Source organism: Salmo salar, chromosome 10 (assembly GCF_965601325.2).
Source record: "Salmo salar chromosome 10, fSalSal1, whole genome shotgun sequence".
Lineage (NCBI taxonomy): Eukaryota > Metazoa > Chordata > Actinopteri > Salmoniformes > Salmonidae > Salmo > Salmo salar.
In genome coordinates this window covers 53,181,553-53,207,012 of record NC_138300.1, presented here as the reverse complement: position 1 = coordinate 53,207,012, position 25,460 = coordinate 53,181,553, and the positions used below count along the sequence as shown (strand labels likewise).

At 45.1% G+C, this 25,460-nt stretch overlaps 1 protein-coding gene across 14 annotated transcripts in view; it reads right to left on the bottom strand.

Annotated features, from left to right (window-relative positions):
- Nucleotides 1-25,460, bottom strand: part of dlg1a (discs large MAGUK scaffold protein 1a) — a 380,448-nt gene that overhangs the window by 140,787 nt on the left and 214,201 nt on the right. For all 14 annotated transcript variants that reach the window (XM_045687910.2, XM_045687907.2, XM_045687908.2 and 11 more), the window contains 4 exons: nt 10,955-11,005; nt 9,755-9,879; nt 5,432-5,601; nt 2,011-2,147 (listed from right to left, as the gene is read on the bottom strand). In XM_045687910.2, the coding sequence (XP_045543866.1) occupies nt 2,011-2,147; nt 5,432-5,601; nt 9,755-9,879; nt 10,955-11,005 (483 nt within the window). The remainder of the gene's footprint in view (nt 1-2,010; nt 2,148-5,431; nt 5,602-9,754; nt 9,880-10,954; nt 11,006-25,460) is intronic.

Sequence of the window (25,460 nt, the reverse complement as noted above, 5' to 3'; positions counted from 1 at the left end):
GCATTGTTGGTTAAGGGCTTGTAAGTAAGCATTTCACTGTAAGGTCTACACCTCTTGTATTCGGCACACGTGACAATTTGTTATTTGAGCAATATTAAATTCAATTCAGTTGAATTCAATATATGCCATATGTACTAGCTAACTGGGCACAAACTGATTACATTGAAACAACATCGATTCAATGTAAAAAAAAAAAATATATATAGCAATGTCATGATGTTGAATCAATGTGGAAAACTGATTGGATTCACAAAAAGTCACCAATGTCAAGCCTCTAATTTGTGTCTTTTTTCCCATCCTCTTTTATAATAACAATATAATATGTCATTTACCAGACACTTTTTCCCTAAGTGACTTACAGTCATGAATGCATACATTTGAGTAAGGATGGTCCTGGGAACCAACGCCATGCTCTTCCACCTGGCTTACAGAGGACCACAACTTTAAAACCAAATGACATGGTTCAAATTGTTGATGATTTCAGGTCAAATTCACGTTAGTCGACAACTCAATCAAATGTCTATCAGAACTAGACATTGATGTGATGTCAATGCCCAGTGGGAAGTCTTTCAGTAAGTAAACTCAGCAAAAAAAAGATAATTCGTAAAAATCCAAATAACTTCACAGATCTTCATTGTAAAGGGTTTAAACACTGTTTCCCATGCTTGTTCAATGAACCATAAACAATTAATGAACGTGTACTTGTGGAATGGTTAAGACAAACAGCTTACAGACGGTAGGGAATTAAGGTCACAGTTATGAAAACTCAGGACACTAAAGAGGCCTGACTTTGAAAAACACCAAAAGAAAGATGGGTCCCTGCTCATCTGTGTGAACATGCCTTAGGCATGCTGCAAAGAGGCATGGGACAGCAGATGTGGCCAGGGCAATAAATTGCAATGTCCGTACTGTGAGACGCTTAAGACAGCAATACAGGGAGACAGGACGGACAGCTGATCGTCCTCGCAGTGGCAGACCACGTGTAACACCTGCACAGGATCAGTACATCCGAACATCACACCTGCGGGACAGTTACAGGATGGCAACAACAACTGCCCGAGTTACACCATGGACGCACAATCTCTCCATCAGTGCTCAGACTGTCCACAATAGGCTGAGAGAGGCTGGACTGGGGGCTTGTAGGCCTGTTGTAAGGCAGGTCCTCACCAGACATCACCGGCAACAACGTCACCTATGGGCACAAACCCACCGTCGCTGGACCAGACAGGACTGGCAAAAAGTGCTCTTCACTGACGAGTCGCGATTTTGTCTCATGGTCGGATTTGCGTTTATCTTCGAAGGAATAAGCGTTACACCGAGGCCTGTACTATGGAGCGGGATCGATTTGGAGGTGGAGGGTCCATCATGGTCTGGGGCGGTGTGTTACAGCATCATCGGACTGAGCTTGTTGTCATTACAGGCAATCTCAATGCTGTGTGTTACAAGGAAGACATCCTCCTCCCTCATGTGGTACCCTTCCTGCAGGCTCATCCTGACATGACAAAGCCATACTGCTCATTCTGTGCGTGATTTCCTGCAAGACAGGAATGTCAGTGTTCTGCCATGGCCAGCGAAGAGCCCGGATCTCAATCCCATTGAGCATGTCTGGGACCTGTTGGATTGGAGGGTGAGGGCCCTTCCCCCCAGAAATGTCCGGGAACTTGCAGGTTCCTTGGTGGAAGAGTGGGGAAACATCTCACAGCAAGAACTGGCAAATCTGGTGCAGTCCATGAGGAGGAGATGCACTGCAGTACTTCATGCAGCTGGTGGCCACACCAGATAGTGACTGTTACTTTTGATTTTGACCCCCCCTTTGTTCAGGGACACATTATTCCATTTCTGTTAGTCACATGTCTGTGGAACTTGTTCAGTTTATGTCTCAGTTGTTGAATCTTATGTTCATACAAATATTTACACATGTTAAGTTTGCTGAAAATAAACGCAGTTGACAGTGAGAGGATGTTTCTTTTTTTGCTGAGTTTAGATGTCACTACATTGCTATGTTCTTACAGCCAATAGTTTGTCTCCTATCTGCAGCCTCTGGTCTTTGTGTGCAGCCCCTCCCTCGATGACCTTGGTGACATAGATGCTGTTGTCTCCTGGAATGTGCTGGTTCCCTACTCCCCCCGCAATACTGAATCCTAGCCCTGAAGAGAGGGAGGGACAGAGGAGAGATGGAAAGAGTGAGAGACAGGGACAGAGATAAGAGAGAGAAAGGAGAAAGGAGAAAGAGAAGGGTAGAGACAGAAGGGTAGAGAGAGGGAGGGAGAGAGAAGGGTAGAGAGAGAGAGGGAGGGAGAGAGAGAAGGGTAGAGAGAGAGAGGGAGGGAGAGAGAGAAGGGTAGAGAGAGAGGGAGAGAGAGAAGGGTAGAGAGAGAGAGAAGGGTAGAGAGAGAGAGAAGGGTAGAGAGAGGGAGGGAGAGAGAGAAGGGTAGAGAGAGAGAGGGAGAGAGAGAAGGGTAGAGAGAGAGAGGGAGAGAGAGAAGGGTAGAGAGAGAGAGGGAGGGAGATAGAGAAGGGTAGAGAGAGAGAGAAGGGTAGAGAGAGAGAGAGGGTAGAGAGAGAGAGAGAGAAGGGTAGAGAGAGAGAGAAGGGTAGAGAGAGAGAGAAGGGTAGAGAGAGAGAGAAGGGTAGAGAGAGAGGTAGAGAGAGAGAGGGAGGGAGAGAGAGAAGGGTAGAGAGAGAGAGGGAGGGAGAGAGAGAAGGGTAGAGAGAGAGAGGGAGGGAGAGAGAGAAGGGTAGAGAGAGAGAGAAGGGTAGAGAGAGAGAGGGAGAGAGAGAATGGTAGAGAGAGAGAGGGAGAGAGAGAATGGTAGAGAGAGAGAGGGAGAGAGAGAATGGTAGAGAGAGAGAGGGAGTGAGAGAGAGAAGGGTAGAGAGAGAGAGGGAGAGAGAGAATGGTAGAGAGAGAGAGGGAGAGAGAGAATGGTAGAGAGAGAGAGGGAGGGAGAGAGAGAAGGGTAGAGAGAGAGAGGGAGGGAGAGAGAGAAGGGTAGAGAGAGAGAAGGGTAGAGAGAGAGGGAGAGAGAGAAGGGTGGAGAGAGAGGGAGAGAGAGAGAATGGTAGAGAGAGAGGGAGGGAGAGAGAGAAGGGTAGAGAGAGAGAGGGAGAGAGAGAGAGAAGGGTAGAGAGAGAGAGGGAGGGAGAGAGAGAAGGGTAGAGAGAGGGAGGGAGGGAGAGAGAGAAGGGTAGAGAGAGAGGGAGAGAGAAGGGTAGAGAGAGAGGGAGAGAGAGAATGGTAGAGAGAGAGAGAAGGGTAGAGAGAGAGGGAGAGAGAGAATGGTAGAGAGAGAGAAAATGGTAGAGAGAGAGAGGGAGAGAGAGAATGGTAGAGAGAGAGAGCGAGGGAGAGAGAGAAGGGTAGAGAGAGAGAGGGAGAGAGAGAGAGAGAGGGAGAGAGAGAAGGGTAGAGAGAGAGAGGGAGAGAGAGAGAGAAGGGTAGAGAGAGAGAGGGAGAGAGAGAGACAAGGGTAGAGAGAGAGAGGGAGGGAGAGAGAGAAGGGTAGAGAGAGGGAGAGAGAGAAGGGTAGAGAGAGAGAGAGAGAGAATGGTAGAGAGAGAGAGGGAGGGAGAGAGAGAAGGGTAGAGAGAGAGGGAGGGAGAGAGAGAGAAGGGTAGAGAGAGAGGGAGGGAGAGAGAGGGAGGGATTGAGAGAAGGGGAGTACATTACAACACAATATAACAGCATAAATACTATATTAATTCAGAGCAGTGGATCCCAAACCTTTTCACTCAGGTCCCCCTTCCATCATTTTGCAGGTTTAAAGATTATTTCCTGCAATTCTATACATTTTGCCATGGGGTGCAGCTCTTATTTTAAGCTCACTTCTTTCAATTATACACATTTTGCCATGGGGTGCAGCTCTTATTTTAAGCTCACTTCTTTCAATTATACACATTTTGCCATGGGGTGGAGAGAACATTTTGCAGTTTTAAAGCACATTTCCTGCTATTCTACACATTTTGTCATGTAATAGTTGTGTTCATGTGATAGCTGAGCGACTCAAACATTACAAAAAACGGTATCTGACATCCCACTGGGCAAAAACTGGCTGAATCAACGTTGTTTCCATATCATTTCAACAACAAATGTTGTTGACGTTGAATCAACGTGGAAAACTGAGTCATCAACGTAAGGGCATTTCGTCTTTTTTTCACCCAACTTTGAACCTAAATCCAATGACATGGTGACATTTTTGGTTGATTTCACGTCAGTTAAAATGAGGTCTGTGCCCAGTGGGAGGGCTAGTTGATCTGGGCACGGTTCCCATAGCAATGGAGCTTAGGCTTCCGAGTGTATTTAACGATGCGTCTTTCCTACAACAACTGAAGACGTAACATGCGTTTCCCAAAACAACCACACAGAGAGAACGTTCACTAAGTGAGTCGTTGAGGCACGCGTCGACACTGATAGGATGGAAAGAAAGGGAGCGCTGCTCTCGGATCACATTTCTCCATTCAAATTTTACCTTAAACATCATAGTTATTCCACAACACTGACGATGGATCAGCTCATAGAAAAGAGATCACCTATGGCTGCAAATATTGAAGCAGCTTTTTCTAATGTTTACCCTACAATAAAGCATTTCTTTAAGATGTGGAACATCATTGCATACATGTGAGGCTACACATCATGAAATATATTGAAGGCAGAAATGATAGACAGTAGCCAAATAAAACAAAATGAACATGACATTTATTTCAATATCATTGAAATATAAAGGCCTATGTAGTCTATACTGTAGGTAGGCTATTTATCTTATAATGCAGTCATCTCGGGTTTTCATTTGAAGCATATTTTTAATCCTTCTCTTGTTTGTAACAATTGCAAAGACATTTGCAACTTTGTATTTGTAGTCAACGTCGTTGTGAAGTTATCGGCGGTCACAAGAGAGACAGATGCCTTGATTCTATGTTTAACGGAGGTCTTTCTGAGTACAACGTGACGTGGTAGGGGAAAAAACATCAACGCACTTCGCTGTTCTATGAGTGCTCTGATGGAGTCGCTAAACAAGTGCATCTTCAGTAATGATGGTTTTGGGAAACAGCTCGGAGATTTAACGATGCTCCTAACAAAAGCTTCTAACGATGAACTTAGCCTTAAGATGCTTTTGGGAAACCGGGCCCTAGACATTTCTGACAAGTTATAAATAACTCTGTAAGATCGGCAATGACTGACATTACAAGAGGAAAACTGCTGATGCACTACCCCCATTTAGAAATGGCACCTTGTGCATTCTACTATTACAACAGCACGCCCCACAGTTTGGGAGCCGCTAATTCAGAGGGTATCACTAGGAGCACAACCAACAACAGAGAGTAAATAACATGCAGCAGAAAGTTACATATCAACTCAACACATTTAAAGTATGATGAAATCATATCACTGAAGTTTAGCTTTAATCTCCACGGTGACAGACAGTCCCGTTACCTTTGGGACCTTTGACTAGTTTGAGCTCCAGGATCTTCTCCGAGAGGGCTTTTCTCCTGCGGATGTAGAGCCTGACGATGCAGCCGGCCTCCTTCAGGGCCTCCACAGCCTTACTGTGGGTCACATCCCTCACGTCAGCCTCGTTCACTCTCAGGATGCAGTCATTCACTCTGCAGGAAGAGTCAAATACATCAGTCATTCACTCTGCAGGAAGAGTCAAATACATCAGCCATTCACTCTGCAGGAAGAGTCAAATACATCAGTCATTCACTCTGCAGGAAGAGTCAAATACATCAGCCATTCACTCTGCAGCCAGGAGAGTCAAATACATCAGCCATTCACTCTGCAGCCAGGAGAGTCAAATACATCAGTCATTCACTCTGCAGCCAGGAGAATCAAATACATCAGTCATTCACTCTGCAGGAAGAGTCAAATACATCAGCCATTCACTCTGCAGGAAGAGTCAAATACATCAGTCATTCACTCTGCAGGAAGAGTCAAATACATCAGCCATTCACTCTGCAGCCAGGAGAGTCAAATACATCAGCCATTCACTCTGCAGCCAGGAGAGTCAAATACATCAGTCATTCACTCTGCAGCCAGGAGAATCAAATACATCAGTCATTCACTCTGCAGGAAGAGTCAAATACATCAGTCATTCACTCTGCAGGAAGAGTCAAATACATCAGTCATTCACTCTGCAGGAAGAGTCAAATACATCAGTCATTCACTCTGCAGGAAGAGTCAAATACATCAGCCATTCACTCTGCAGGAAGAGTCAAATACATCAGTCATTCACTCTGCAGGAAGAGTCAAATACATCAGCCATTCACTCTGCAGCCAGGAGAGTCAAATACATCAGCCATTCACTCTGCAGCCAGGAGAGTCAAATACATCAGTCATTCACTCTGCAGCCAGGAGAATCAAATGCATCAGTCATTCACTCTGCAGGAAGAGTCAAATACATCAGTCATTCACTCTGCAGGAAGAGTCAAATACATCAGTCATTCACTCTGCAGGAAGAGTCAAATACATCAGCCATTCACTCTGCAGGAAGAGTCAAATACATCAGTCATTCACTCTGCAGGAAGAGTCAAATACATCAGCCATTCACTCTGCAGCCAGGAGAGTCAAATACATCAGCCATTCACTCTGCAGCCAGGAGAGTCAAATACATCAGTCATTCACTCTGCAGCCAGGAGAATCAAATGCATCAGTCATTCACTCTGCAGGAAGAGTCAAATACATCAGTCATTCACTCTGCAGGAAGAGTCAAATACATCAGTCATTCACTCTGCAGGAAGAGTCAAATACATCAGTCATTCACTCTGCAGGAAGAGTCAAATACATCAGTCATTCACTCTGCAGTCAAGAGAATCAAACACATCAGTCATTCAATCTGCAGTCAGGAGAATTAAATACATCCGTCATTCACTCCGCAGTCAGGAGAATCAAATACATCCGTCATTCACTCCACAGTCAGGAGAATCAAATACAATCATTCACTCTACAGGAAGAGTCAAATACATCAGCCATTCACTCTGCAGTCAGGAGAATCAAATACATCAGTCATTCAATCTGCAGTCAGGAGAGTCAAATACATCAGTCATTCACTCTGCAGTCAGGAGAATCAAATACATCAGTCATTCAATCTGCAGTCAGGAGAGTCAAATACATCAGTCATTCAATCTGCAGTCAGGAGAATCAAATACATCAGTCATTCAATCTGCAGTCAGGAGAATCAAATACATCAGTCATTCAATCTGCAGTCAGGAGAATCAAATACATCAGTCATTCACTCTGCAGTCAGGAGAGTCAAATACATCCGTCATTCAATCTGCAGTCAGGAGAATCAAATACATCAGTCATTCACTCTGCAGCCAGGAGAATAATTACTACATTTGCACACACTGTATATAGATTTTTCTATTGCGTTATTGAATGTACGTTTGTTTATCCCATGTGTAACTGAGTTGTTTTTGTCGCAATGCTGCCTTGGCCAGGTCGCAGTTGTAAATGAGAACTTGTTCTCAACTGGCCTACCTGGTTAAATAAAGGTGAAATAAAAAAGACAAATAAAATACATCAGTCATTCACACTTTAGTCATGGGAATCAAATACATCAGTCAGAGGCCCATTATCAGCAACCATCACTCCTGTGTTCCAATGGCACGTTGTGTTAGCTAATCCAAGTTTATCAGTTTCTTGGACATTTCTCGCATGGAATAGCCTTAATTTCTCAGAACAAGAATAGACTGACGAGTTTCAGAAGAAAGGACTTTGTTTCTGGCCATTTTTAGCCTGTAATCGAGCCCACAAATACTGATGCTCCAGATACTCAACTAGTCTAAAGGCCAGTTTTATTGCTTCTTTAATCAGAACAACAGTTTTCAGCTGTGCTAACATAATTGCAAAAGGGTTTTCTAACAATCAATTAGCCTTTTAAAATGATAAACTTGGATTATCTAACACAACGTGCCATTGGAACACAGGAGTGATGGTTGCTGATAATGGGCCTCTGTACGCCTACGTAGATATTCCATAAAAAAATCTGTTGTTTCCAGCTACAATAGTCATTTACAACATTAACAATGTCTACACTGTATTTCTGATCAAGTTGATGTTATTTTAATGGACAAAAAAATGTTGCTTTTCTTTCAAAAACAAGGACATTTCTAAGTGACCCCAAACTTTTGAACTGTAGTGTATGTCAACAGACTGCTACAGGCTTTTCCATATATATTTTGAGGTTGGACGTTAGCACGTTGGGCACACTGATTGGTGTCACCACGTTGGTCAGTATGTTACACCTGTGCTGGCTTGTCATCTCGTTAGTCAGAAGGCGTTTCACTTGTCTGGCCCAGGTGCTATTTACAGCGCATATCAGGAAGTATTCGTTCCCCTTGACTTTTGTTAGGTTACAGCCTTATTCTAAAATGGATTAAATAAATAAAAACACTCAATCTACACACAATACCCCATAATGACAAAGCGAAAACAGGTTTTTAGACATTGTTTTAATTTTGCTCCACATTTTGGTTTGCTTCCTGTCTTTAAGTTTGGTGTGGGTTTTTCTTTTGTTTGCCTCTTCTTGGGCAGATTTAGTGGGCGCTTACAGTGGGTGTCTTTTAAGTTCTAGTTGTTGTTGCTATACATCTTTCAGACCCCCATGAGTGTCTTTCAGAACCCCTCCTAGCGACACTTTTGGGTTTCTTGCTGGGGAACGTACCATCAATGCCTCCCTTTACAGTTCCCAGTCAATGGTCTGGACACACCTACTCATTCCAGGGTTTTTCTTTATTTTGACTATTTTCTACATTGTAGAATAATAGTGAAGACATCAAAATAACAAAATATGAAATAACACATATGGAATCATGTAGTAAACAAAAAATATATTTCAGATTCTTCAAAGTAGCCACCCTTTGCCTTGACAAAAGCTTTGCACACTCTTGACATTCTCTCAACCAGCTTGACCTGTGGCTTCAGGCTATTCAGCGTGGGAGAGTGGGAACTGTGGGGACCCTGGGTCCCAGTAGGTTACACGTAGCTATGTGTGTAGAAAACATTTCATAACAGGTAAGACATTTAACTTGTTTAGTATAGTCCGTTTGTAACCACACTCACTACTAGCTGTATAGTCTGTGTTGTTGGTCATGGCTAGATAAAATATGTACAAACTGAGTACACATTCAAGAAGTTCCCTCCGTGCTCCGTTTCACATACTTTGATTTGGATTCATACTCCGACCCTCCCGTTCTCCATTTTGCGTGCTTGGAGCATGGTAGTATGCATCTTGAGAAACACCCAACATGTTTTTTTCTTTCTACCTGCACGAATGCACACGTACGTACGTGGCTGTTAGCAACATCATGAATGAGGCATGAGAGAAGCTAAGTAGTGGGAACGCTCTGGTGCAGGCAATGTTAAAAAGTAATCTTTAGACATGTACTTATGTTAAATGTAGTTTTGTAATTGACAAAAAAAAAAGCTAACAAGAAAAATGCGTTTGAAAAAGGTTGTTTTTGCTGTGAGCAAATGGGGTAACCTAGGTAACCACAGGTTGTTTCCCCCCCAACAGGGGGCAGGGCCACGATGTTCCATTTAATACCGACTGGAACTTTGGAATCATTCCTTTGAAACTGTCCGGCTAGCTAGCTAACAAACATAGTGTGAATTTATCTGCGTTCTATCTTATAACAGCAGTACCAAACCACGGTTGACCATCTTCCCTGACCAAAATGGCTGACGTGTCTCCCATCATAAGAAGGTTCATGTCCACTCCAGTGTTGTCATTCCTAATCTTATGATGACGATACACACCTGAGACGTTCATCCTGAGCTGCAGCTCCCCCAGGGATAATCTTGGTGATGAAGATACTGGGGTCTTCGCCGATGTGGGGGTTATCTGTCCCCCCCGCAATACTGAAGCCCAACCCAGAGTTACCCTACGACGAGGGGCAGAAGAGAGAAACGGAGTTTGGTTCAGATCAACTGTTATGTCATATAAAGCCATATTTTCAACATACAGTATGTAGATGCATTACAATGTTATCATGATGTGCTCTACAGTACAGCATTAAGTATACTGTTTAATTAAAATATAATAATCAAATATTCCATCATTTCTATTCATAATTTGATCCTGCTGTATAGCATTATGAGTACATCCCCACTTCAAATACTGACACATTCAGGCTGCATTATACTGAGTGTATTATACTCCATGGTTAGGACCCATTTCAATGTAAATGTCTGTGTATGTCTGGGGGGGTTATATATGTATGGTTGGAGGAGGGAAGTGGCAGTGTAGTGTAGTGTGTATTATAGGGCAGTAGTATAGGGCCTAAACTAAGGCTCAGTGTGTGGTTGTGGTTGTGGTTGGGGGCGGTGTGCGTGTCTCTGACAGAATAGTGCATTGTGTCTTAATGTAGAGTTAGTGATGCAAACGCAGATAGTGGCTGAATCAGGTCAGGAAGAGAAGAGGGAAGAGAGGAGGAAGAGAGAGGGAAGAGAGGAGAGCCCTGCAGCTACAGGCAGACACAGAAAGAGTTTCCTTCTCCTCTCCCTGCTCCCCCCTCTCCCTGCTCTTCCTTTTCTCTCTGCTCCCCCTTCTTCTCTCCCTCCTTTCCCTGCTCGCTCTCCTGTTCTCCCTGTTTTCCTTCGATTCCTCCCTGCTCTCCTTGATTATCTCCCTCCTTCTCTCCCTCCTTCATGACACACAGCATTACATCATATAGGAAGACAGAGCCCTGGAACACTATGTACATTTAAAAAAAAAAAAACATTATCAACTGAAAATAATTATAGCTAGGTAAAAATAAAAATGAAATATCTTGCATGGTTTTAACCTTTTAAAAGTACATCTTCATTCAAACGTTAACCTTTAGATACAAATCGAAACCTTCAATTTATTTAAACACCTTTAATTTACATAGAAAACCTAAGTGTAGAGGCACCTCTTTAATGGAAAGGAGAACCATGGATGATGGATTTAAATGGAGAAGTGATGTTCCCTCTTACCCGTTCCAGTGTGATCTCCTCATACTCATAATCTGCTTCAGATCCATTCGCCTGAAAGACAACACACAAGACATCAGCCATTCATTATCGGGGGGAATCATAAAGAGAGCTGTCTACATTGGCCCAGGAGAGGGTGCCTATATTGGAAAGATGGAACATGAGACGATTGAAAGATCAAACCGTCTCTCCCACTAGATGTCTCATTTTGATGACCTATTCCTCCTCAAAACCCAAACTGAAGATGTTAAAGAAAGAGGTGTGAGGGACTATACTGTAGCTACAACAAACAGTGGCTGTGTGAGATCAGAGCAGAGCTCCCCCCCTCAGTAGCAGCCTTATAAAGGGCAGGACAGGCTGGCTATCAATGTGAAAATCCCCTCTGCTCTGTGGGGAATAGTGCAGCAGGCAGGGTGGCAGCAGGGCTTTCTGAGCAGAGCACAGCGCTAATGCTGTCGTCTTGTGTGGCGCGAGGGGATAATCTCCACAGGATTAGAGGTGATAGGCGTGTTGGGAGAGAGAGGATGACAGCAGGACTGCTCTGTCCCCGCCCAACACACATACAGTACCATAACCACCAGCGATGTAGGGGTAAAACATAATAAAAAAATATATATTAAAAGTGGGTAAACTATAAGCTCTAGTTGGTGATCAAGATAATACGAACAACCACTGATATGAACCAAAACATATGACATTTTAAAAACTATTATTTGATTGTATTTTCATGCAGGTTTATAGGGAAAGCCCAATGTAATTTTATGTACTTCAGAATTACACAAAATGCACATCAGATCATCCGTCCCAAAATAGTTCATTTGGACTGGACACTTTCATGTTCTTTCACACAAACCAGTTTTAAAAATAGATGTTTATATACAGTGCCTTCAGAAAGTATTTATACTCCTTGACTTATTCCACATTTTGTTGTTACAGCCTGAATTCAAAATGGATTAAATATATTTCTCACCCATCTATACACAATACAACATAATGACAAAGTGAAAACATGTTTTTAGACATTTTTGCAAATGTACTGAAAATGAAATACAGAAATATCTCATTTGCATTAGTTTTCACACCCCTGAGTCAATACATGTTAGAATCACCTTTGGCTGTGATTACAGCTGTGAATCTTTCTGGGTAAGTCTCTAAGAGCTTTGCACACCTGGATTGTACAATACTGTATTTGGCCATTATTCTTTTAAAGATTCTTCAAGCTCTGTCAAATTGGTTGTTGATCATTGCTAGACAACCATTTTCAGGTCTTGCCATAATTTTCAAGCCGATTTAAGTCAAAACTGTAACTAGGCCACTCGGGAACATTTGATGTTGTCTTGGTAAGCAACCAGTGTAGATATGACTGTGTTGTAGGTTATTGTCCTGCTGAAAGGTGAATTTGTCTCCCGGTGTCTGTTGGAAAGCAGACTGAACCAGGTTTTCCAATAGGATTTTGCCTGTGCTTTCCTCTATTCCATTTCTTTTTATCCTAAAAAACTCCCTAGTCCTTGCCGATGACAAGCATACCCATAACATGATGCAGCCACCACCATGCTTGAAAATATGAACAGTGGCACTCAGTGATAGGTTGCCTTGGATTTGCCCCAAACATAACGCTTTTTATTCAGTACATAAAGTTAATTTCTTTGTCACATTTTTTTCACTTTTACTTTAGTGCCTTGTTGCAAACAGGATGCATGTTTGGTAATATTTATATTCTGTACAGGCTTCCTCCTTTTCACTCTCAATTTAGGTTAGTATTGTGGATAGGGCTGACCTCATTTAGTCGACTGGTCAATTGTTTGGTCGATAGGCTGTTGGTCGACAGATTTATTTTGTAGAGCACGAGACACCAGTAATACATTTACCATTAATTCCCTTAATTTTTCATCTGCGTTTGTTTATGGTAGTTTCTGTTAATAGATTCAATATACTATTATTACATTCTTACTGTTGTCATTGTAGGAGTGGACATGTTGTTTGCAGAGCACACAACCTATGCTAACTAGTTTGAAAAGGTTTATTTAATTCCATTTACGAGTTATCAATTTATTCATTGTATTTGTTTGGAGCCCTCCTGTCAATCTTGAGTAAGGACACGCACTTGATAATGCATAGAACTAGGCCTAGGCTACCTGGCCTGCACGCAAATGTAGGTCTATATATACTGCTCAAAAAAATAAAGGGAACACTAAAATAACACATCCTAGATCTGAATGAATTAAATAATCTTATTAAATACTTTTTTCTTTACATAGTTGAATGTGCTGACAACAAAATCACAAAAATAATCAATGGAAATACAATTTATCAACCCATGGAGTTCTGGATTTGGAGTCACACTCAAAATTAAAGTGGAAAACCACACTACAGGCTGATCCAACTTTGATGTAATGTCCTTAAAACAAGTCAAAATGAGGCTCAGTAGTGTGTGTGGCCTCCACGTGCCTGTATGACCTCCCTACAATGCCTGGGCATGCTCCTGATGAGGTGGCGGATGGTCTCCTGAGGGATCTCCTCCCAGACCTGGACTAAAGCATCCGCCAACTCATGGACAGTCTGTGGTGCAACGTGGCGTTGGTGGATGGAGCGAGACATGATGTCCCAGATGTGCTCAATTGGATTCAGGTCTGGGGAACGGGCGGGCCAGTCCATAGCATCAATGCCTTCCTCTTGCAGGAACTGCTGACACACTCCAGCCACATGAGGTCTAGCATTGTCTTCCATTAGGAGGAACCCAGGGCCAACCGCACCAGCATATGGTCTCACAAGCAGTCTGAGGATCTCATCTCGGTACCTAATGGCAGTCAGGCTACCTCTGGCAAGCACATGGAGGGCTGTGCGGCCCCCAAAGAAATGCCACCCCACACCGTGACTGACCCACCGCCAAACCGGTCATGCTGGAGGATGTTGCAGGCAGCAGAATGTTCTCCACGGCGTCTCCAGACTCTGTCACGTCTGTCACATGTGCTCAGTGTGAACCTGCTTTCATCTGTGAAGAGCACAGGGCGCCAGTGGTGAATTTGCCAATCTTGGTGTTCTCTGGCAAATGCCAAACGTCCTGCACGGTGTTGGGCTGTAAGCACAACCCCCACCTGTGGACGTCGGGCCCTCATACCACCTTCATGGAGTCTGTTTCTGACCGTTTGAGCAGACACATGCACATTTGTGGCCTGCTGGAGGTCATTTTGCAGGGCTCTGGCAGTGCTCCTCCTACTCCTTCTTGCACAAAGGCGGAGGTAGCGGTCCTGCTGCTGGGTTGTTGCCCTCCTACGGCCTCCTCCACATCTCCTGATGTACTGGCCTGTCTCCTGGTAGCGCCTCCATGCTCTGGACACTACGCTGACAGACACAGCCAACCTTCTTGCCACAGCTCGCATTGATGTGCCATCCTGGATGAGCTGCACTACCTGAGCCACTTGTGTGGGTTGTAGACTCCGTCTCATGCTACCACTAGAGTGAAAGCACCGCCAGCATTCAAAAGTGACCAAAACATCAGCCAGGAAGCATAGGAACTGAGAAGTGGTCTGTGGTCACCACCTGCAGAACCACTCTTTTATTGGGGGTGTCTTGCTAATTGCCTATAATTTCCACCTGTTGTCTATTCCATTTGCACAACAGCATGTGAAATGTATTGTCAATCAGTGTTGTTTCCTAAGTGGACAGTTTGGTTTCACAGAAGTGTGATTGACTTGGAGTTACATTGTGTTGTTTAAGTGTTCCCTTTATTTTTTTGAGCAGTGTATGTGATCTGACATTTCTGATTGTCTTAACTCACCATCACTGTGGAGCTTCTCAAAGTCATTTTTTCTTCGCCTCAAACAGTAATTAAACAAAGTCTGGTTTTACATCCATTGAGAATGACAATAGTTCCTCATCGTAGCCAATTTGAAAAATATTTCTAGTCCTCTCCCTTTTGATAACCACTCAGCATTAAAGGGGAAATAAAGTCATAAAATAGGCCTACCTACTTCTTATCACATTCCCAACTAGCCTACCTACAGCTGTGTGTGTCTGTCCGGAGCTCAGTGGTGAGGGAAACTGAAGTAAACAGAAAACCACCACCACTATTACTACAGGGCCTTGGGAAAGTATTCAAAACCCTTAACTTTTTCTACATTTTGTTACGTTACAGCCTTATTCGAAAATTGATTAAATAAATAAAAAATCCTCAGCAATCTAAAAACAATACCCCATAATGACAAAGCGAAAAACTGAAAAAAAACAGAAATACCTTATTTACATAAGTATTCAGACCTTTTGCTATGAGATTCGAAACTGAGATCAGGTGCATCCTGTTTCCATTGATCATCCTTGAGATGTTTCTAGAAATTGATTGGAGTCCACCTGTGGTAAATGCAATTGATTGGACATGATTTGGAAAGGCACACACCTGTCTATAGAAGGTCCCACAGTTGACAGAGCATGTCAGAGAAAAAACCAAGCCATGAGGTCGAAGGAATTGTCCGCAGAGCTCCGACACAGGATCGTGTCAAGGCACAGATCTGGGGAAGGATACCAAATAAGGCCAAACTGAGTAATCGGAGGAGGAGGGCCTTGGTCAGAGAGGTGACCAAGAACCTGATGGTCACTCTTACAGAGCTCCAGAGTTCCTATCTGGAGATGAGGGAGCACCTTCCAGGAGGACAACCATCTCTGCAGCACTCTACCAATCAGGCCATTAGGGTAGTGTGGCCAGATGGAAGCCACTCCTCAGTCAAAGGCACCTAAAGGACTCTCAGACCATGAGAAACGAGATTCTCTGGTCTGATGAATCCAAGATTGAACTCTTTGGAGAGATCCTTGATGAAAATCCTTGATGAAAATCTGCTCCAGAGCGCTCAGGACCTTAGACTGGGGTGAAGGTTCACCATCCAACAGGACAACAACCCTAAGCACACAGCCAAGACAACGCAGGAGTGGCTTAGGGACAAGTCTCTGAATGTTCTTGAGTGGCCCAGACAGAGCCTGGACTTGAACATCTTTGGAGAGACCTGAAATTAGCTGTGCAGCATCCAACCTGACAGAGCTCGAGAGGATCTGCAAAGAAGAATGGGAGAAACTCCCCAAATACAGAAGATTTGAGGCTGTAACTGCTGCCAAAGGTGCTTCAACGTAGTACTGAGTAAAGGGTCTGAATACTCATGTAAATGTGATTTCTATATATTTTTTTATATAAATGAGCAAAAAGTAATAATAAAAAAAAAAAACTGTTTTTGCTTGTCATTATGGGGTAGTGTGTGTAGATTGATGAGGGGAAAAAACAACCGAAACCATTTTAGAATAAGGCTGTAACCTAACAAAATGTGGAAAAAGTCAAGGGGTCTGAATACTTTCTGAATGCACTGTTACTACTACTACTGCCACCACTTCTACCCCCACTACCACTAATACTACTACTACCACCACCACCACCAATGCTACCACCACTAATACCACCACCACCACTAATACTACCACCACTTCTACCCCCACTACCACCAATGCTACCACTAATAATACTACCACCACCACTAATATTACCACCACCACCACCAATAATACTACCACCACTAATACCACCACCACCACTAATACTACCACCACCACCAATAATACTACCACCACCACCAATAATACTACCACCACCACCACTAATATTACTAACACCACCACCACTAATACTACCACCCCACCACCACCACTAATACTACCACCACCACTTCTACCACTAATATTACTACTACTACCACTAATACTACTACTAATACTACCACCATCACTTCTACCACCACCACCACCACCACCACTAATACAACTACTACCACCACCACCAATACTACCCCCTACTACCACCGCCTACCATCACTTCTAACACTAATACTACCACCACTACCACTAATACTACCACCACTACCACTAATACTACTATTACCACCACCACCCACCACCACCACCTACTACCACCACTACACTACCATCACTTCTACCACCACTACCACTAATAATACTACTACAACCACCACCACCACTAATACTACCACCACTAATACTACTACTACCACCACCACTACACTACCATCACTTCTACCACCACTACCACTAATACTACCACTATACTACTAAGTTCACAAGCCATGTAACAACAGTGCGTGTCTTCATTAAGGCAGCAGTAGATTCACATTTATGTCTATTGTCTACCACAGGGGTGTCCAACCCTGTTCCTGGAGAGGTACTTTCCTGTATGTTTTCGCTTCAACCAGTTGTAACTAACATGGTTCTGTTTATCAACCAGCTAATTATTACAATCAGGTGTGCTAGATTAGTGTTGGAGTGAAAATCTACAGGATGGTAGCTCTCCAGGAGCAGGGTTGGACAGCCCTGGTCTACCATCTCTCTTTCTCTCACCTTTCTTTCCCCCTCCCTCCCTCCCCTGCCTGCTTCTCTCTCCTGTCCTATCTCTTCTCTCTCCTCTCCCACCCTCCCTCCATGTCTCCTCTCCCTCTATTTCTCACTCTCCTCTGACACCCTCCCGCATGATAGTATGGTTAAATAACAAAGACAGGAATAAAATAATATGCAGAAACATACATTCCCGAGTGGTGCAGTGGCATAAGGCACTGCATCTCATTGCAAGAGGCGTCACTACAGTCCCTGTTTCGAATCCAGGCTATATCACATCTGTCGGTGATTGGGAGTCCCATAGGGCAGCGCACAATTGGCCCAGCTTCGTCTGGGTTTGGACGGGGTAAAGGGAAACTGGTACAACTGATACCTAGTCAGTTGTACAACTGAAGTGTCTTCCGCATTTAACCGAACCCCTCTGAATCAGAAGGGGGCTGCCTTAAATTGACATCCACGTCTTTGGCGCCCGGGGAACGGTGGGTTAACTACCTTGTTCAGGGGCAGAAAGACGTATTTTTACCTTGTCAGCTCAAGGATTCGATCCATCAACCTTTCGGTTACTGGTCCAACCCTCTAACCACTAGGCTACCTGCGGTAGGCTGTCATTGTAAATAAGAATTTGTTCTTAACCGACTTGCCGAGTTAAATAAAATATTAAATACAGACAGACAGACACAGACAGACACACACTGCTGGGGAGGGATTAGAGGTCATTAATAAAAGTTGCATTAGGAAAATAAATAGACACCCAACAATTCATCTCCCAACCAACCCCAGCATGCCAGAGTGTTACACAAGGCCCTGTCCCTGATTTGGGCTATTTGAGTGTGATCCTGTAACCCAGGCTTTAAGCTCCCTGATGGGACTCTAAGGCCTTTAAATACCAAATGCCTTCCTATCCTATCACCCAGACTGACCACAGGGGCTAGCCCCCTTACTACACTAGACACTGCAGTACCAGACTGACCCCCTTACTACACTAGACACTGCAGTACCAGACTGACCACAGGGGCTAGCCCCCTTACTACACTAGACACTGCAGTACCAGACTGACCACAGGGGCTGGCCCCCTTACTACACTAGACACTGCAGTACCAGACTGGCCCCCTTACTACACTAGACACTGCAGTACCAGACTGACCACAGGGGCTAGCCCCCTTACTACACTAGACACTACAGTACCAGACTGGCCCCCTTACTACACTAGACACTGCAGTACCAGACTGACCAGAGGGGCTGGCCCCCTTACTACACTAGACACTGCAGTACCAGACTGACCACAGGGGCTAGCCCCCTTACTACACTAGACACTACAGTACCAGACTGACCCCCTTACTACACTAGACACTACAGTACCAGACTGGCCCCCTTACTACACTAGACACTGCAGTACCAGACTGGCCCCCTTACTACACTAGACACTGCAGTACCAGACTGACCAGAGGGGCTGGCCCCCTTACTACACTAGACACTGCAGTACCAGACTGACCACAGGGGCTAGCCCCCTTACTACACTAGACACTGCAGTACCAGACTGGCCCCCTTACTACACTAGACACTACAGTACCAGACTGACCCCCTTACTACACTAGACACTACAGTACCAGACTGGCCCCCTTACTACACTAGACACTGCAGTACCAGACTGGCCCCCTTACTACACTAGACACTACAGTACCAGACTGGCCCCCTTACTACACTAGACACTGCAGTACCAGACTGGCCCCAGGGGCTGGCCCCCTTACTACACTAGACACTGCAGTACCAGACTGGCCCCCTTACTACACTAGACACTGCAGTACCAGACTGGCCCCCTTACTACACTAGACACTGCAGTACCAGACTGGCCCCAGGGGCTAGCCCCCTTACTACACTAGACACTACAGTACCAGACTGGCCCCCTTACTACACTAGACACTGCAGTACCAGACTGACCACAGGGGCTGGCCCCCTTACTACACTAGACACTGCAGTACCAGACTGGCCCCCTTACTACACTAGACACTGCAGTACCAGACTGGCCCCAGGGGCTAGCCCCCTTACTACACTAGACACTACAGTACCAGACTGGCCCCCTTACTACACTAGACACTGCAGTACCAGACTGACCCCCTTACTACACTAGACACTGCAGTACCAGACTGGCCCCCTTACTACACTAGACACTGCAGTACCAGACTGGCCCCCTTACTACACTAGACACTACAGTACCAGACTGGCCCCCTTACTACACTAGACACTACAGTACCAGACTGGCCCCCTTACTACACTAGACACTGCAGTACCAGACTGGCCACAGGGGCTGGCCCCCTTACTACACTAGACACTACAGTACCAGACTGGCCCCCTTACTACACTAGACACTACAGTACCAGACTGGCCACAGGGGCTGGCCCCCTTACTACACTAGACACTACAGTACCAGACTGGCCCCCTTACTACACTAGACACTGCAGTACCAGACTGGCCCCCTTACTACACTAGACACTACAGTACCAGACTGACCAGAGGGGCTGGCCCCCTTACTACACTAGACACTACAGTACCAGACTGGCCCCCTTACTACACTAGACACTGCAGTACCAGACTGACCCCCTTACTACACTAGACACTGCAGTACCAGACTGGCCACAGGGGCTAGCCCCCTTACTACACTAGACACTGCAGTACCAGACTGGCCCCCTTACTACACTAGACACTGCAGTACCAGACTGGCCCCCTTACTACACTAGACACTGCAGTACCAGACTGACCACAGGGGCTAGCCCCCTTACTACACTAGACACTGCAGTACCAGACTGACCACAGGGGCTAGCCCCCTTACTACACTAGACACTACAGTACCAGACTGGCCCCCTTACTACACTAGACACTACAGTACCAGACTGGCCCCCTTACTACACTAGACACTGCAGTACCAGACTGGCCCCCTTACTACACTAGACACTACAGTACCAGACTGGCCCCCTTACTACACTAGACACTGCAGTACCAGACTGGCCCCCTTACTACACTAGACACTACAGTACCAGACTGGCCCCCTTACTACACTAGACACTGCAGTACCAGACTGGCCCCCTTACTACACTAGACACTACAGTACCAGACTGGCCCCCTTACTACACTAGACACTGCAGTACCAGACTGGCCCCCTTACTACACTAGACACTGCAGTACCAGACTGGCCCCCTTACTACACTAGACACTGCAGTACCAGACTGGCCCCCTTACTACACTAGACACTACAGTACCAGACTGGCCCCCTTACTACACTAGACACTACAGTACCAGACTGACCAGAGGGGCTGGCCCCCTTACTACACTAGACACTACAGTACCAGACTGGCCCCCTTACTACACTAGACACTACAGTACCAGACTGGCCACAGGGGCTGGCCCCCTTACTACACTAGACACTGCAGTACCAGACTGGCCCCCTTACTACACTAGACACTACAGTACCAGACTGGCCCCCTTACTACACTAGACACTGCAGTACCAGACTGACCAGAGGGGCTGGCCCCCTTACTACACTAGACACTGCAGTACCAGACTGACCACAGGGGCTGGCCCCCTTACTACACTAGACACTACAGTACCAGACTGGCCACAGGGGCTGGCCCCCTTACTACACTAGACACTGCAGTACCAGACTGACCACAGGGGCTGGCCCCCTCACTACACTAGACACTGCAGTACCAGACTGACCACAGGGGCTGGCCCCCTTACTACACTAGACACTGCAGTACCAGACTGACCACAGGGGCTGGCCCCCTTACTACACTAGACACTACAGTACCAGACTGGCCCCCTTACTACACTAGACACTACAGTACCAGACTGGCCCCAGGGGCTGGCCCCCTTACTACACTAGACACTGCAGTACCAGACTGACCACAGGGGCTGGCCCCCTTACTACACTAGACACTACAGTACCAGACTGGCCCCAGGGGCTGGCCCCCTTACTACACTAGACACTACAGTACCAGACTGGCCCCCTTACTACACTAGACACTGCAGTACCAGACTGGCCCCCTTACTACACTAGACACTACAGTACCAGACTGGCCCCCTTACTACACTAGACACTGCAGTACCAGACTGGCCCCCTTACTACACTAGACACTGCAGTACCAGACTGGCCCCCTTACTACACTAGACACTGCAGTACCAGACTGACCACAGGGGCTGGCCCCCTTACTACACTAGACACTGCAGTACCAGACTGGCCCCAGGGGCTGGCCCCCTTACTACACTAGACACTGCAGTACCAGACTGACCACAGGGGCTGGCCCCCTTACTACACTAGACACTGCAGTACCAGACTGACCCCCTCACTACACTAGACACTACAGTACCAGACTGACCACAGGGGCTAGCCCCCTTACTACACTAGACACTACAGTACCAGACTGGCCCCCTTACTACACTAGACACTGCAGTACCAGACTGGCCCCCTTACTACACTAGACACTACAGTACCAGACTGGCCCCCTTACTACACTAGACACTGCAGTACCAGACTGACCACAGGGGCTAGCCCCCTTACTACACTAGACACTACAGTACCAGACTGGCCCCCTTACTACACTAGACACTGCAGTACCAGACTGACCACAGGGCCCTTACTACACTAGACACTGCAGTACCAGACTGGCCCCCTTACTACACTAGACACTGCAGTACCAGACTGACCACAGGGCCCTTACTACACTAGACACTGCAGTACCAGACTGGCCCCCTTAATACACTAGACACTGCAGTACCAGACTGACCACAGGGGCTAGCCCCCTTACTACACTAGACACTACAGTACCAGACTGGCCCCAGGGGCTGGCCCCCTCACTACTCTAGACACTACAGTACCAGACTGGCCCCAGGGGCTGGCCCCCTCACTACACTAAACACTGCAGTACCAGACTGGCCCCAGGGGCTGGCCCCCTCACTACTCTAGACACTACAGTACCAGACTGGCCCCAGGGGCTGGCCCCATCACTACTCTAGACACTACAGTACCAGACTGGCCCCAGGGGCTGGCCCCCTCACTACTCTAGACACTACAGTACCAGACTGGCCCCAGGGGCTGGCCCCCTCACTACTCTAGACACTACAGTACCAGAGTGGCCACAGATATGGGGGTGAGCGAGAGAGAGTGAGAGATGAGAATAGGGACAGTAAAGGTTTCCACATACTTATCGCAGTCAGATTGTTTTAGAGCAACATTCACCTTTTGGTAATTAGATACCTAGGGCTGTGGCAGTCATGCAATTTTGACAGCTGGTGATTGTCAAGCAAATAACTGCCGGTCTCACTTTAACTGACGGTTAATTAATATAAACACATTTAGCATCTCCTGGCTTCCACACACAGCCTACAAGCCACTGATGCAGACCTTTGGAACATCTACAGTCTAATAAATCCATGAAATATAGCCTACACCTTCACAATAAATCCATTATTTATTTTAGACAAGTCTAAAGGAACATATTATGAAGAAAATGTAGTCTATTTCAGAGGAATAGCATTCTCTGAGTTGTCCTTATGTTAGGTCCTGATCTGGCTATGCCATTTGAGTAAGGGCTACACTCGTTAATTTAGCAGACAAGATAAGCTTAGAATTCCAAGGCATTATATTATAGTATGAAGAATACAATTGAACAAAGCTGAATTACATAGAAAGGATATTTTCTCCAAAAGATTTGAGGGATTGCTCACATGCGGCTATTCTATGTGGAGGTTAACATAGAAACAGGTCCTCCTACATGCTTAATTTAGAGTTATTAATGGAACTTTAGTTGTTCTACAAACGTTGGGCTATATGTTTAGATTTTAAATACATTGTAAGGCTGCATGATGAGACTAATTATGATTAGAAAAAAGTTACACCCCTAATAGCTTCCCACATCTTGTCAGATCGAATCCCTGAGCTGACAAGGTCAAAATCTGTCATTCTGCCCCTGAGCAAGGCAGTTAACCCACTGTTCCCCGGGCACCGAAGACGTGGATGTTGATTAAGGCAGCCCCCCACACCTCTCTGATTCAGAGGGGTTGGGTTAAATGTGGAAGACACATCTCAGTTGAAGGCATTCAGTTGTACAACTGACTAGGTATCCCCTTTTCCCTTTACCCCGGCCAAACCCAGACAACGCTTGGCCAATTTAGCTTCCCACATCTCCAAGTTGGTTAAACACTACAAGCTAGCTAGCCTTTTAGCTTCCCACATCTCCAAGTTAGTTAAACACTACAAGCTAGCTAGCCTTTTATCTTCACACATCACCATGTGAAATTAAAATAATATGCCCTGGCAAATATTGGTATACTTGCTGGTGTAACCTACAACATTATCTCAATTTGATATTCTGATTCAATGTATTTGTTACCATATCAACCAAAAATAGAATGTCATAATTTTTTTGTCACTGAGAAAGAAATTGCCTGTTTTTCCAAATAGCCTAAAATAACGTTATCACTATTAAACAAAATACCCTTTTGGGGAATTCTAGTCTACAATGTTGAGGACCCCCTGCGGTATCAAGAATTGAATTGGAATTCATGAGCTGTATTGAGCCTAACCTGCTAGGTACACTGAAAGACAAGTTTCAAGTTTTATTAGTGCTATGTACGGGATACACATGGTAAACACTGTCCAATGAAATGCTAACTTGCAGGTTTCTTCTCAACAACGCAACAAAATAAAATAAGAATACGAACATAAAGTAAATGGCTAACGCCCCCACAATAGTATATGTATTGGTTGAAGCTCAATATTAAATTCTCCCGACCATCATAGCTAAGCCAATATGACAACAATGTCGATGAAAGTTCACAAATCAACTTGATTGTAGGTACACAAGACACTCCCCGCCTCTCGTCATGATCCGTCAGGCCGTTACCAGTAACCACTATACTGGATTTTTGACAGGGTCGTTAGCATTGGGATCGTCAGACAATGTTTCCCCCAAACCCGGCTGAAATTCTAGACGTCGTATTAAAACAAAGCTACAGCGTCCATAAGGTGACAATTAGACTTGGATCCATTTGGAATGAATACGTTTGTAGGTGCAACAGTTTAAAAAAAAATTAAAGTCATAATTTAAAATCACTCTCACGTGCACATTTCCGTTCATTAAAAACCAACGATATGCTACCTTTTTGTAGCATTTCTGATAATGCTAACATCTTTTCAGCCGAATCTCAGAGTTGTAAAACCGGACCTAGTAGCTAGTTAACACCAGTCAGTTGAGAGGCAAGCTACAAGCAAAGGAAGCTAGCTATACTTTGCTACGGAATGTTTTTTTAAGTGGCAGAAGTCATCTGTGTAAATTGTTGCCCTTGACACTTGCGTGTAATGATAGCAAACGTCCTTGACTGCTGTTGCCAGTTAGCTAGCCAACTAACGTTAGCTAGCTACAAGGATGTAACGTTAATGTTAGCTGTATGGGCGGATCATGCACTGGCACAAGTTCATTTTTACAATATCGTTACCCCACATTCTTCCACCCCCACCCCCCAACCCCCCCTTTAATACAGTAACAAGTCCTGGTCACTTGGCTTTAGATGGATGGCCATAGTGATATTTACTGGGAACAGCAGTTACTGTAATAGGGGTGCTATTCATTGACCATTAGATTTAGCAGTGGGCTTACAGGGGATGACGAGGAATACCTTGTATATTTCCCCCCAGTAGATTTATGCACAGAGACCAGACCACGCAGCATGATTTGGCTTGTAATCTCAATAAACATAATCTCAATGGAAGGCATTTCCCCAGCCCAGATTAAATACACTATTCTGGATATTTGGTAGCTTCAGTGAGCCTGGTTAATCTAACAGAAAGTAATAATACATGTAAAATATACAGTACAATGTTGTTGCCGCATACAAAGAGGTTCAGACAGACATAATAACATCTTTGATGTTCTGGCTGGTAACACCGGTAAATTCATAATTTTTTTTCACATGGTATTTCACTTTAACAGAAACTACATTGTGCTATATAAATAAAGACCAAGAGGAATCTACCACCAGGCCATCAGACAGCTGGCCAGCTACCCCCAGACCTGCACCTTAGAGACCACCTACACCTTAGAGACCATCTGCACTGAGTACCCACCCATCTAACCCT